The 14,967-nt window shown below is 34.2% G+C and overlaps 2 protein-coding genes across 2 annotated transcripts in view; one reads left to right on the top strand and one right to left on the bottom strand.

Moving 5' to 3' along the window:
* The window catches only part of sycp1 (synaptonemal complex protein 1), a 28,053-nt gene extending 22,947 nt beyond the window's left edge, over positions 1 to 5,106 (top strand). Inside the window, exons 28-32 of the mRNA XM_069190305.1 lie at positions 219 to 293; positions 1,967 to 2,152; positions 2,361 to 2,504; positions 3,908 to 3,994; positions 4,307 to 5,106. Of these exons, the coding sequence (XP_069046406.1) occupies positions 219 to 293; positions 1,967 to 2,152; positions 2,361 to 2,504; positions 3,908 to 3,994; positions 4,307 to 4,444 (630 nt within the window). The 3' untranslated portion in view covers positions 4,445 to 5,106. The remainder of the gene's footprint in view (positions 1 to 218; positions 294 to 1,966; positions 2,153 to 2,360; positions 2,505 to 3,907; positions 3,995 to 4,306) is intronic.
* On the bottom strand, positions 4,593 to 14,006 carry LOC107076799 (uncharacterized). The gene is made up of 4 exons (XM_015342379.2): positions 13,852 to 14,006; positions 8,757 to 9,273; positions 7,430 to 7,594; positions 4,593 to 5,802 (listed from the first exon to the last, which is right to left on the bottom strand). Exons 1-4 carry the CDS (start codon positions 13,939 to 13,941, stop codon positions 5,558 to 5,560), a joined length of 1,017 nt encoding a protein of 338 aa, XP_015197865.2. The 5' UTR covers positions 13,942 to 14,006; the 3' UTR covers positions 4,593 to 5,557.
* Between the last annotated feature and the right edge of the window lie 961 nt (positions 14,007 to 14,967).

Here is a 14,967-nt window from a genome sequence, read left to right as displayed (position 1 = left end):
TACATTTTACTTTTATTGTGGTTTGAAATGGACTCATCATTACTGATTCTTTCTAACCCGAAATATAGCAGTTCCCCTTTAATCAAGTGTTTATTCTCATTACTTTCTAATGGAAAATGTTAAACTGTTTCAGGGTGGAGACAAATGCCTTAATTTATTTAATTAATTGAAGATTATTCTTAAAAATAACCACTAAAATTATCTCTTTGTGAAAACAGGAACAGCAGCTTTCCAAGTTGAAAGTGGAGTTTTCAAATTTAAAGCAACAGCTCAACAGTGAAATGAAGGAGAAGGTCAGCTTAATTAATTGTATTTACAGTGCCCTGCAAATGTACTCTCTCTCATCCTAGCGTTAATCCTGCTTCAGCAGGGTCCGCTTGACGTTGTCATTAAATGCGACCGAGGATATTCCAACCGGTGCGTCGCTCCGCCTGCTGTCGGAGAGGGGGGGGGAGAACAAAGTAATGTAGCCAATTCATAGAGGGGGATTATTAGGATGCCAGGGTTACACCACTACTCTTTTCGCCCTGCAAATGTACTGGGACAATGAAATCTAAAATGGAAATTTGACTCTAACCAAGTGAAACAATAGCTGATAAGTACAACTCCCAAGTATTTATAACTTTATTATTTCACTTCATGTAACTAATGGATGATTATCATCATTATTATTAGTAATAATAATTATAATAATAATAGCATTTGATTATAAAAAATAAAAATAATATTACAATGTTTTGACTAATGTTACAACCGAATTAATTCTGAACTTTATTGAAACATTATGTCTGCTTATATAGAAGAAAATGATTTCATACTTATTCATATTTAATATAGGATGCCAGTGACCAAAATAAATAACCAGTGCAATCAATTAGTCCATCGGGAGAAATAAAAAAAAGAGTTAAATGCAATTTAACATGTATTTTATATGCTGAATAAAAAGTCTAAGCCACATAACTAAACTTATATGCAATAAATTAAGGCTGTTGGGTACAGTAAAGGCCTGGTGATGACACAAAGAGTGTGGTGAGCTCAGTTATGCAGTTATTGCCTGAAAGGGATATGTAACCAAATACTGACTGTATACACTTGGAAATGTGTTTTAAAGCAATCGTGTCCCAAGACTATGGTCACTTGAAATCACTGGGATGAAAACAAAGTACATTTTTGTTCTAATATAGTTCTAATAAAATCAATTGCAAGGATGTAATTACACAAAAAAGGCATTAATATAACATCCCTGTCATTCATATTATAAGTATACAGTACATAATCCAATTGCTAGACTTAAAGCCAACAAACATTTTGATTTTGCTGTAAATATACTTCTGGAGGGCAGAGTAAGTTGAAGGTCCTTTGTAAGAAAATATATAACTTCTAAAAGACTCTTAAGAAGACTTTTAAATGACTCTTAAGAAGGCTATTTTAAGAAGAGACTAAAAAATTAAAAAGCAAATGTCAGTATTCAGAAAGAGTGAAAAGAACAGGGACTTTCTTTTCCAGTATGTAAAATATAGCCTTTATAGATTTTACAATGCACACTAATATTTTTTTATTTTGTCACACTATTATTAGTAGACATCTGAAATTACAGTTCAGTCATTTAGATCCTACAGATGTTTTACAGACAATATAATGTTTTTAATGTGTAGTTTTTTTTTTCAAAATATAATTTTAAATGTCCTTTCAACCATTAACAGAGAATTTCGTTTTAGAACTTTCACATTAATAGAATTCCTGTAAACATTCCTTTTGAAACGTACAGTTTTAAAATATTAAAACACCAGGTTTACTTTAGTTTAAACTTAACTGATTCAATACTGACAGAGGTTTGTTTTTAAAATCTGATATATAGTATAGTATAATTCCTAGTGTGAAATTATGCACTCATTGAGCATATTTTAATGAGTTTGTTTTGTTTTAATATATTATAAATAAATAAAAATATTTCTTTGATGGACAGAAAACAGATCCCCAAGATTTGAATTCCACTGCTAGTACCAGCACAAAAGAAACTCCTTCTCAAAAATCTGCCAAAAACAGTGTGTCTGAAATATTGAGAAAGGCAGAAATAAAATATTCATCGACAAAACATCTATCTTGGACACCAGTGAAAAAAGTTAAAAACCTGTCCACTCCAGACATTAAGGTAAAAGTTTAATTTCCCTTGTTTTCTAAGTGGATTGTATTGTCTTTTTTAAAACCATTTAGCCAGAAAAGCTGCCCTTTGCTTCCACTTTTGAAGGTACTTTTGATATACATATTATTGCCTTACATGGTATGTTTTGTTTAAATATGACTATTAAACGTGTATGTATAGTAAAAAAGAACATAGCATTAATCATTTTCTATTTTAGACATATTTGGTACGAACACCATCTATTGAGAAGTCAGCGCAAATAGCAAGACCCACTCCAGTCACTGATGGTGCAAAGAAAAAAAGAAAAGTTGCTGTGGAGCTTGATATGAATTCAGACAACTCTGAACAAAGTGACATGCTGGTAAACAAGGAGGTTTTAATAATGATGTAATTAGGACTGCTACTGCAATTTAATGAAACCCTGTGGTAGCTCACTCTGCCAACTTTTCGATGCTGCTTTTTTAAGTTTAGGATCTTTAAGATAAAAACATAGGTCCTTTTTAAATACAGGAATATTTAGCAGCTGAGGCATAAATAGTGCACTAATAAATTAATATTTTAATCATGTTATGTTGGAATTTACTTTGACTGGAACACTGTATTCTACACAGTTTTAACCACATACAGTACATTGTTGTTCAAGGAAGATAACTGGAAAACTGTGTACAGTTTTGAAGGCTTCCAAGGAACTTCTTATCCATTTCCAAATTACATTTAAAATTAAATTTAAATTAAATGTATTTAATAAATTAAGTAAATTAAGGAGTTAAAAATGATTACAATTTTTCCTAACAAGTCTGGAATTCAGTTTATGAAAAAGAGAAGTTAGAGGTATGAAACATTTTTTGCCAATGTGGGTATAACAATTTTGTTGAAACATGTGTGGCACACATTTGAAGCAGGTTTTAGTGAACACAGTTTTAAATCAATGGGTATAGTGATTCCTAAGACAGGCACTAAACAATGGTAAAACAGCCATTGTTGTACATGGCAGAATCCCATTTCTCAATTTTAACAATTACAGTATTACTACAATGATACCAATTATGAATACAATGATCAAGTTAACTTTCCAAACATTTCCAAACAGTAGGATCTATTTGCATAAGTGGTGATGTTTTGCCAAGCAATTGACAATTCAATTTGGGCAGGAAGATTATCACAGCAACTTGTGAGGTATAAATCAGAAGCATATGGTCTTCCAAGTTTCAGGGCAGTAGGTGTATTAGTTCCCAAGAGAAGCACTTTGAGTTGTGAGAAAAAAGAAGGCCAGGTGACCATCTTGGTTTAAGCAGGAACACCAGTTCATCAAAGTGTTAAAGTTAAGTGTAAAAAAACTACAATATTATGAAGTATGCAGTTATTTGGCCAAATGTTTTTAAACAAGATAAGTTACTGCATGGCCTGCATATTGAAGAATATAAGAAAGGCAATAGCAATTGACAGTCAAGGAGTCATTATTGTTTATGCAAGAGCCAAATTTTCATACATACTGTATTCATCCTGTTGATACTAGAATTACATCTATAGTATACAGTTTAGAGGTAATTGGCAAATAAGTTTTTTAATAAGAGTAGTTAACATGATGGCTCATGTTTCTTTAAATGCTTTATCATCTTAGTTTCACTGATGCAGTTTGATGCTGAACCTCTGGTATTGTAAAAGCAAAAACTGGTTTATCTCCAGAATGTTTTTTCAGTAGTTAAAGTATTCACACTATACTTAATCATTATGCTCATGTAAAAAATTCAATTTTTATTTTAGAATTTTCCTAGAGAGATAGATTCATTCAAGAGCCTGTATTCAAGTGATGCTCATGCACTTCATCTTTGTGGAGAAGAATTCAAGATGGTAAGTTTTTATTATATTAAACTATTTTTAAATACAATTACTTACTAATTGTATATTTCATGTGATTCCCTTGCACATAATTTCTTAATGGCAACATAATATGAAATATATTACAACCTAAATTATGAATATGATTTTCAATATCAATTGATGATCATAACATTTAAGAGTTATATTTTTTAATGTTGAATATTAATTTAAGTGTTACTTGTATTACAGATAGCTTTTGACATGGTTTAATTTGATCATCTATACAGTATATTGATTTTTCATATAATAACTTATGTACTGTATTATTACATTATGTTTCAGAGTCCTGCTGTTCCAAAATCACCAGGAGCAGCCCTGAAAATGGCGGCTATAAAAAGGATTCGAGATGCTGGTTGGACAGCTGTTACCAACTCTGACAGGAAGAGAAAAATGAAAGCATGTGAGAAAATATTTGCCTAAGTCTTTATGTTACTAGCTTGTCCACAATCAAAACGTTTGTTTTACAATATTGTTTCAGTATCTTTAAAACCTATTCTTCGAGGGTTCTATTTGCACTTTACACAATTTTTGCTTCAGAAGAAAAATCATTTGAATTTCATATATAATCTAGAGTTTTGCATTGCTTTAGTTGTTTTTATTTTAGTTTTTACAAAGTTCAAAGTTGCTGTACAGCTACACACATTTACAGTTCACAATATCTCTGCAATAAAAGACAAGAGTTTTAAAATAGATAACAATCTTTTGAAAGTCCTTGGATTTATCAACACCAATTAATAGTTTGTATTTCATTTGACATTGCATATTTAGTATTAAATGCCATTGGTTATTATTTTTATTAAATATACATTTAGATTTGTAGGAATGAAATGATATGGCTTATAAAATGAATATACACTACTAATATTGAGATCATTCCATTCCATTTCTAATTCAGTGAAGTCTTGAAATTTCTAATTTAATGGAATTACTTAAGTGATATACATTTTTTTTCTTGTTACATATTACACATATCTAGCCAGTTTAAAGCACCTGCAGTAGGATATGGAAATGATACAATTTGTGAACATAGTATGTGTTGTTACTTATTGTTACAGTTGTAATAAAATGTTTATGAATAATTATGTTGGTATTTTTGTGTACATTTTATGCTCTTTTATGCTATGGTATAATATTTTGGATAATATATTACAATTAGTCTATGTAAATTGAGAAAAGTCTCAAAGTACAGAAAAATATTTAAAAAAATAGTCTTCTGGAACAATTTTGCACAGATAGTTATGAGAAACTCTAGATATTCTTTTTCTCCTTTAATTTTTTAATAAAAACCTTCACTACAAAATATTAGATTTTTCCATCAGATTTTGCTTCTGTTTTAATTATATGCTTTAATATTTAATGGAATTGCATATGTAATTAGCATGCATACACCACACCTGTTATTTGGAAACTTTTTAGACGTTAAAACCAATATATCAAATTTGTATTTTATATTATCTTGCTGTTTATTTGTCATTGAGTTTAGCAAATGACATTGTTAAATGCAGTTCCATAATTATAAAAGGTTGGAAAGCATTATGTTTCCTCAGTTGGAGCATTAAAGGTTTCAAAGGTATTAACTCCCAAGTCAGGAGACCTTTCTTGTTCTTCAGACAAGAATTCCAGACGGAATTGTGGAGGTTGGTTGGTAAAAGCAGGATTTTCTGAATGGAATTCATCATCCTCATCCAAAACTGTCATGTTAGGGTTGTAGATTTGAGGACCATCATATAGTCCTCCTGAAATCACAAGGGTGTCTTCTGGTGTCCTGTACCTGTTCACTGTGAAAACAATGATATTTAATATATATTGTATGGACATGACAAAGCCATTATATATGACAAGTACATTTAATTAAGTGTCCTTTTTTAGTTTATAAATTAAAAAAAATAGTCAAGCAGTTATGTTATTTTTATATTTTCCTCAAAACTTTATAAGATTTTTTTTTTATCAATCAGGTTCTAGGAAGATCATGTTGCCCATAAATAAAGTCCATTAAATAAGATTTTTTCTAATGCTACGGGTTGCAGACTATTGTCCAAAAATAAAAAAAATCAAAGCAAAATGTTACAGTAATCACGCAAGAGTAATCAATCGTGCAAATGTAAAAACTCAAACATAATAGACCACTAATGTCAGAACTTTTTAATGATTTTAAATTATTGCATTGCACGTGGCAAGCCAGAAACATCTGTGAAAATTTTAGCTGAATAATTACATTTTTTTTTAATTTTATGCTAAACTAAGCTATAGGACTGAATCCATAACACATTTTACAGGATGAAGGGAGCACCTAGACACAGATGTAATGCTCCTTTCCCACTAGTGCTCAAGAAAGACAGGATTCTGAATGGTTGTAATATCTGCACTGTACCTACAGCTCTTGCTCTCCTTTTAACTTTACCTCTAACTGTGACTGCAATATTCAAAAGACTTTCTTATTTAAAGTTACCTACAAATGATTTATTATCAACAGTCATACAATTATTTAATCTGCCTGGCAAATGTTGCAGTTGAACCCAAACTCTTTTGCTAGCTGGATATCTATAAAATAAAATTTGTGTGTAAAAGAAATGCTTTTTGATAATATTAATGATAAGAGTAATATTAATGGGGTTTGAACTGTTGGGGGTGGAAAACACTATATTTCCTGTCATGGGTCACATCAAATTTAATTGGATTGCATATGGTTAGGTTAAAGGAAAATGTTTTGAATATACATGTACTGTAGGCCATAAAGACCCATGGGCAGAATGGGGAGCAAGGGCCACCATTTTTCTTAACCATCTAACACTGAAGGTGGAGGTGATGTGTTTAGCATTGGCTTATTACCCCTGGAAGGATTAACCACCAGTACTCATTTGGAAAGCAGGCTGAATGGACCTGGGAGCCATCTGGAAGGAATTAGGGCAAGCTACATCACTTACCCCTACCTGGGATTGAACCCAGGTCCTTCCAGTCAGGTGCTAGACACCCTTTCTGTCTGAGCTACCATGGCTCCATGTTTTGAATATATAGCTCAGTATTTTAGAAAATTACAAATGTATTTTTGAAGTGCACCTCTCTTAGCTAATTTTATAGTAAAAAACAACTTACATTTGTAGCCCATTTACAGAATACAATGGGGCATTTTACTCTGACTATTCAGATGAAGTACCTTTCTCAACAGTGCCATGCCTGGGAGTCTCCATGTAATTTGATCCTTAGGAGTGAGTTGTTATTCCAATCAATTATATACAGAGTATTTTTTAACAGGTTTATTTTATTTCAGATCAAAGATTATATTTACTTACATTTAAGTGTTTCTTTCACAATTTGAAATATCTATGAAATGGAGCAACCATACTGTATTCAGAACTTTGATAATTAAACTCAAATATTTGAAATTAAATATGCTAAATATCCTACCTGTGTCATCATGGTTGTTGTAGAGGGGTCGGTGTACATACTGAGTCTTCTTCTTCTTGCATTTGTTAAGGCTGTACATGAATAACACGAGAACTGCCACCCCAAGAATAATACTGAGGAAAATGGTGATAGCCTTTTCAGAATAGCTGAGACCAAAATGTTCACCTAATAAAAAAAAAGAAATGTATGGTAGTTTGCTGACATTCAAATATTTGTTAAAGCTACTGTACTGTATGTTTCAATGTACTTTTTAAGACTTTTGTCTTTAGCTTGACCTTAATATTATCTCTACAGTATACATTTTAAGGTTAAATTAATTTATTGAATCACAGAAGTACTTGCTCTAAAGTTGTTGTTTTTTTGTAGTGGAAGATTTTAAAGGAAAATACTTTGTAAATGATTTTATTTTGAAATAATAGTTTGAAAAGATGGATTGAACAGCTCCCAACTGATGCCAGCTTTTGCTAGTTAACTAATAATAACAAGGATAATGATAATGATAAGAAATAATTTAATTAATATTACAATAAATATTATAGTTAAATTATAATTATAGCACTTTAAATTCAGGAGGCCATTTTGCACCAGATATCAGTAAAGAAGTGAAAAATCACTTTACCAAATTTAAATTATGTGGGAGATTTCATTAAGACTTTTTAGTATTTAGTATTTAGTACAGACTGATGAAGACAGTACACTGGGGCTTGCACCACGTCTCTAATGAATAGTACAATAGGATGTTTAATAGATAGATATTTTATTGATCCCATGAGGGATCACTAAGTAGTCATGTTCTCAATTTAACTTCACATTTAAGCCTCCTAAAACACAGTGTCCAGATCATTGTAGGGTATTGGTTTGAAAGTCTGATTAAGGTACGTCTCCTATTTCTCCAACAACCCTACTCTTGCTTTGAACAACACATTTGTTTTTAACATCCAGTTATCAAAAGCAGTTAGTAATGTTCTTTCGTGTCTAATGTGGAGAATGTTCAATGTACATTTCACAAGGAATAAAGACATCCAAGAAACAAATGCATTTGAGGATGTGCATTTGAGCGCTTAGGATTAGTGAGATTTGGTTTATCTGTGGGCCAGCCCAGTGCCCATAGGATGTGGAGGATAGGGCCCTCACGCAGAAGTTAACTGAGGGATATCTGCAAAGGTGGAGATTGGGTGGAGGAGGAGTGTCCAAAACGAATGTGAAAAAGAGAAGTTTAAGCATAAGGTGTTGGGAAATATGAAAGTGTCCTAGTTGTCATCACCCCCCTGAACATCAGTTAAAACAACATTATATCATGTGAAATGAAGATTTAAACTGGACTTACCTAAAGTGGGAGTGGTGAGAGTGAAGTAAAATGAAGTGGGGATCAGTGGACTACTCCCTGTGACATTGGGTAACAGGGTTGATACTGACTGATTGTGGGTGGACTGTGATGTACTTATTGCAGTAGTAATTGCATGAGTCCCCTGGGCTGTTGATGTTGACATGGCTGTGGGTGAAGGATCAGATATGGTGCTCTTCGACACAGATGTGGAATCACCACTGGAGGAATCTGTTGTGAATCCAGTTGCATTTCTGAGAGGAGTTGTCTCTGAAGCAAATTCAGGTGCTTTACTGGTTATTGCTTCTGTTTGAGATGTTGTTTTCTCTGTTGCTGTTGTGCTGGCCATGGTGGTGCTCAACTGTACAGAGGGGGTTGTGGATACACTGTTCAAAGTTGCAACTTCAGCAATAAATGTAACAGCTTCTGCCAACAGAGGGATTGCAGATAATAGACCCAGAGCAACAGCCAAGAGTGGTAAAGTGATGAGCTTCTGGCTCATTTTTGTACATGTAGGAACCTGTGTAGGACAAAATTACAGTTAGCCTTTCAAAAACTCAGGAACAATGTGCAATAATTTCAGAGGAATATAAAGAAAATAATCCACATAAATGCAGACATAGCAAATATAAAATAATGTAATTATACTAAGGATACTATGCTAAAACATTTAAAGTCTTGTAATTTTACGAGTAACTAACACAGACACATTTAAAATCACACTCTTTAGGAAAGGGGATTGCTCTTCACAATAACATCCCTTTGTCTGTGACAGAGAGACCACATTTTAAGCAATGATGAGGAGTTTGAAGTCTCTTTTTTATTTTTATAAAGAAGTGAATTGTATAGTGCTGGTCATTTTATTAAACACTCTTTTTGTTGTTCTGTTAATGTATCATTGTGGAACAGTGCCCGTCACAAGTATTGGGACAGTGAAGTCACAATTGCTATTTTTGCTGCACAAACTAACAATTCAGATGAAAATATGAACAGTATATAAGGCAAACATACACCATGCCATCTTTTATTCCTGGGTATTTCTGTGCTTATACAGTTTGTTGTACTGTTTTAGATTAATAGCACTTTTTGTGTTCAATTCTCTATGTCAGGTAAGCATACATATTGGGACAATTGCCTGCCTGATATTTCTTATTAGTCAGGTGTATCCTGTTGCAACGATTGTGCACACATTAAAGAGCTGTAACTGTGTGGTGTTGGATTTTGCCTTTTCTATGCCCTTTGCTGTCAGCCTTTGTTGTCAGTAGGTCTAAACCAACATGACGACTATAGAACTGTCTAAGTTGAAAGAAAAACAGGCAATTTGGAAGTTGAAAGAAGAGAAGAATTCAAACAGGACTGCACAATTCTGGTGCACAGTATAACACATTAACTGGGCATTGTATAATCAACAATTTGGAATATCTTGAAAAAGAAAGAAACCACTGGTGTTCTTAGCAATCAACAACTCCCAGATTGGCCGAGGAATACAGGTACAGTTGTTAATAGAAAAACAACTGTACTTAATTTCTTAATTTTCTGCACTATTAAGAAAAACTCTAACACAACTGTCGCTGGAATCAACCAGCTCCACAGTGCAAGAGTGATGGTATCACAATCTACTATTCACAGAAGACTTTGACAGCAGAATTATAAAGCCTACACCCCAAGATGCAATTGGCTCATCAGCACCAAAAAGAACAAATTCATTTGAGGATGTACATTTGAGTGCTTAGGCATAGTGAGATTTGGCTTTTCTGTGGGCCAGCCCAGTGCCTATAGGATGTGGAGGATAAGGCCCTCATGCAGGTTAACTGAGAGGTTGTTGCAAAGGTGGAGATTGGGTGGAGGAAGAATGCCCCCAGCTTGTTAAAAAGTACATACAGTACTGCAGATGAGCAAGTAGAGTTATGGAACAAACTGTTGTGGACAGATGAACCAAAGTTAAACCTATTCCAAAGTGATTGCACTGTGAAGGTGTGGAGAAAGGAGCAAACAGACAATCCAAAGCACCACTTCATCTGCGAACATAGAAGTAATGTCTTGGCTTGGCCACCTCTGGAACTGGCTCACACATCTGTACTGATGATGAAACTAATAATTGTAGTAGCAGAATGACTTTAGAGGTGTACAGAAACATCTTGTCTGCCTATGTACAAGAAAATGCCCCAGACTCATTAGTCTGCACTTCATCATGCAGCAAAACGGTGACCCAAAACATATTGCCAAACTGATCTAGGACCAAGTCCTAGACTGGCCAAGTCAGTCTCCTGATTTAAATCCAATCAAGCATGCTTTTCACTTGCTGAATAGGAGACTGAAGTCAGAAACCCTAACAAGAAAAAAGAACTGAAAATACTATAGCTGCAGCATAGACTTGGCAAAGCATCTCAAAAGAACAAACCAACAGTCTGGTGGTGTCACTGGGTGGCAGGTTTGATGCAGTTACTGCATGCAAAGGATTTTTTATACTGTGTTTTGTACTATGTTAATTTACTTTAACGTCTCCCAATACGTACAGTATGCTTACTTAACATGTGGAAATGAACACACATAAAGTGCAACTATTCTAAAATGTTAAAGCATATACAGTATTTGAAAAAATTACACAGAAATAAGTTGACATTCTGTGTATTTTCCTTCTCATCTGAAGTCTGAACTGCTTGAGTATATGGCAAAAATAGCTATTTTGACTTCACTGTCCCAATAATTATGGAGGGTACGGTTTATGAATGACATAAGTCTAAGAATGTACTTAATTGAGTTCAAAGCTGGGAACATGCTTTGGTGTATTTAGGATTAGAGATGTTAATGCAGCACATTCCACAATGGTTTAATACAGTGGTGCACAGCTTTGTTGTGCCAAAGCATAGACCAGCACATATTCAGAAACAAAAATGTCTGGAAAGAAAGGGCAATTGCATCAGGATTAGTTATTGCAGAATTAATTCAAGTGGTGGGAGCTAAAAGAGTATGTGAAGGAAAGAGCACTGAAAAGGGATTCTGAGTTAGCCAACAACGTAAAGCATAAAGAAAGTACAACATTGCCATTTAATATAAAATGTCCTAATAGATTCCTTTTAAATTAACTTTCTTTTCTCTGATTTAAAGAACTACATAAGGTCTATAAACTAATGAATATACAGTAGAAGGTCGGAAATGTATTCTTCCATATAAGCCATGGGCTTGCAACCCTGGACCTGGAGAACTGGTGTACCAGCAGATTTGTTTCTGAAGACCTGGGAGAAGTTGATAAATTGATCTAGTTATGCCAGTTACCAGCTGTTTCAGCTTAGCCTCTCCAGGACTAGGATTGGTCACCTCTAAACTAAACAAATTCAGAAGTCTAGCCATAAGTGTGTCAGACGAGTTTGATTGAAACTGAGATGCAACACAATTAACACTGAAAAGGAAGATACAATAAGTTAGGCAGGATATATGGGGACTTGCAGGCCCTGAGAAAATAGAAAGACTTAATAGAAAGACAACAGAACCAACATTTGAAAGCTTACAGCATGTGAATAAGAGATGCAAAAGCATATGGCTTTGAGTACGTTTTTCATTTCAAAACATACATACTGTATATTGTAACTCTTGATTATGTCCACTCTTAAGACTTTTGCAGAGCAGTGCATGTACAGTAAGCATTTCCTGTGGCTTTTGTAGTCACATCAGCTATAGGTGCTGTATTTTGTGTGATCAGGAGATATGTCATTTAAGATGTTGATATGTACTGTATAGAAAATAACTTTGTAATGCATTCGTTCTGTGTTGGCTCATCAAGGGGTGCCGGCTGGTATGATGAAATATTGTTCAGGGAGGACGAGAAAGTCTAAAAGAATAAACAAGCCATTTAGGCTTACAACAGAATGTCTCACACACTGTGGAGCTAATCGGTACAAGTCTAGTCTTGGCAGTTCCCTTAAGCAATCAGGTGCTCTGAAACTCCTCTGCTGCTTTGGAAACTATGGGAGGAGACTAACATGATAGCACAAGATTATATGTTCCTGGTATCTTTTTCTTTAAACATTGTGTTGTTCGATAAATAAAACTTATATGCAAAAATTTATTTTCCGTCTCTCAAAGAGAGCAGTCCTAGTCCTAAAACACCGACTTACGCACTATACAGTATAAAACAGATTATCACATTAAAGGCCTCTTATAAAAGCAAAAGCCTTTTTGAAGATTAAACAGTCAACAATAAAATGAGAGATTTGTCTGAATTAAAGAAATACTTCCACTGTAACTTCCACATTTACCAGGAGGAATAGAGAAAGTTGCACTACTGCAGTGTACAAATCTGGTAGAGGCAGCTTCCACCATGCCTTAGGGGACTGCCTTAGAGGACTGAATACTTATGCAATGTAAACTTCACTTTGTATAGCTTCTTTGCAGATTTTGCTGACATTCAACATCATTTACACAATGATTATTGCTATTTTGAATTAAAAAAAATGTACTTGAAAAAATTCCATACATTAATTGTAATTCTTCAAAATGTGAAATAAATAATAATAGTTTAAATCTACTGCTTGCAATTTTGAAACGACACTGTGTATTGCAATGAAATAAGAGTGGCTGGGGGACGAGGGTATTGCAGTGTTAGTTGATTCTAGGGTTTCAGGCTCAGTGACAGCAAGGCCCAACTCAGCCCTTCACTTACTGTACTCAACTTTCCTGAAACGGGTAGTCTCCATTTGTTTGACAGCATGATCAGACATCACTAGAACACCAGGGGTTGTCAGCAAAACATCTGTTAAACCTGGTTTCCCAAACTCATCCTACATTTCTCTTCCTACTACAAATATTTCCCTCTTTGTTGACATTTTCATAGGAAATACAATACTGTAAGCATTAGCCGTAACTGGCTGGCAACAGATATCACTAAATAAAAAGTAAACATTTTTAACACAGCTTATGTTATTAAAAAAATGTACAACTTTTGAAAAGCTTTAACTTTCCAAACTGTTCTTTGAAAAATCCTCTTGTTCTTCCTACACTGTGCAAAGGTGTGTTTTCAACTACATGCCAGACAAAGGAAACCCGTGGGCTATGCCTTTGAAAAAAGAATATCAACTGAGAAATAGAGAGGGAAACTTACCAGATCCTCACTCTGTATCTGAGCGAATGAGTTTATCCGAGAAGAGTCTGTTTCTTCCTGGTGCTTGTTTGAACAGTTCTCAGTTTTCATTCCCTGAAGGCCTGGGAAAAGCTTAGGATCAGTCCTACGTCACACTCCAGGTAAGAGGGAGGGATCACATTTTGTTACCTTCCCTTCCTTCCTAGTTTGTTGCCACGGAGACTCAGTTAATAGCTAAATATCTCACTGTGTTTGTTTATAAGCAGTTATACCTCCAGCTGCCTTCTGAGAACTTCCTACATTTTACAACATTGAAAGACTTTTTAATTATTTTTATTTTCTCCTGATTTAGCTCCTCTATGAATTTTAAAACTTGTTAACGACGGTACTCTGGTGTACGTGTACTGATTAGCAAGGATAAGCAATATAACACAAAACAACTGAATGGAAAAGTACCCATTCAATCCAGCTCAAGATGGTGCTTTGTCTTAGTGTCTGTTTGTGATGCCGTGGTTCAGTTTTAGACTGCGAATAAATTATGAATAGACTATGAACTTGTAAGACTATGTTGTCTTACAAGTTTCGCTGTGAAGAGAATGTATTTTGCTATTTAGATTATGTGTTGTTGTTGTTTTGTAACAGATGGTACAATAAATTATTCATAAAAACAAGTGTCATTCATACACAGTGCAACTATATTTTGTTTACCCAGATTGCTCCATTTTCTCCATGCTTTGGAAAGACAAACAGTTCTTTGTGTTTCTTGAGCTAGAAACAATATAGTATCTTGTTTTTTAGAACATACTGTATACTGATGGAAAAAAGAAAGCAACATTTTCTGGAATGAGAATACTATAGTTATAGCTCATATACTATACTTTCACAAAAAGTTGTCAATTTGTTTTAAGCCCTCTTACCAGCAATACAGCTTGTGCAGTGAGGCATTGCACCTTATCAATCACACGAGAGCTCGTTAGGTGCACTTCCACCCAATGAGGTCCAGGTAAAACAATGCCTGATTAGGTCACCTTAAAAAAGCCTTAATTCAAAGCTTACTGCAGGTCACTGCAAGAAAAAGGCCACACTTAGTCAGTTTTCTGTGCGTTCCATAATGCTTTGAATGTCACCAGAAGGGAG

This window comes from Lepisosteus oculatus, chromosome 5, assembly GCF_040954835.1.
Source record: "Lepisosteus oculatus isolate fLepOcu1 chromosome 5, fLepOcu1.hap2, whole genome shotgun sequence".
NCBI classification, from domain to species: domain Eukaryota; kingdom Metazoa; phylum Chordata; class Actinopteri; order Semionotiformes; family Lepisosteidae; genus Lepisosteus; species Lepisosteus oculatus.
The sequence above is the reverse complement of the archived record's forward strand: the minus strand, read 5'-3'. Positions and strand labels throughout refer to the sequence as shown.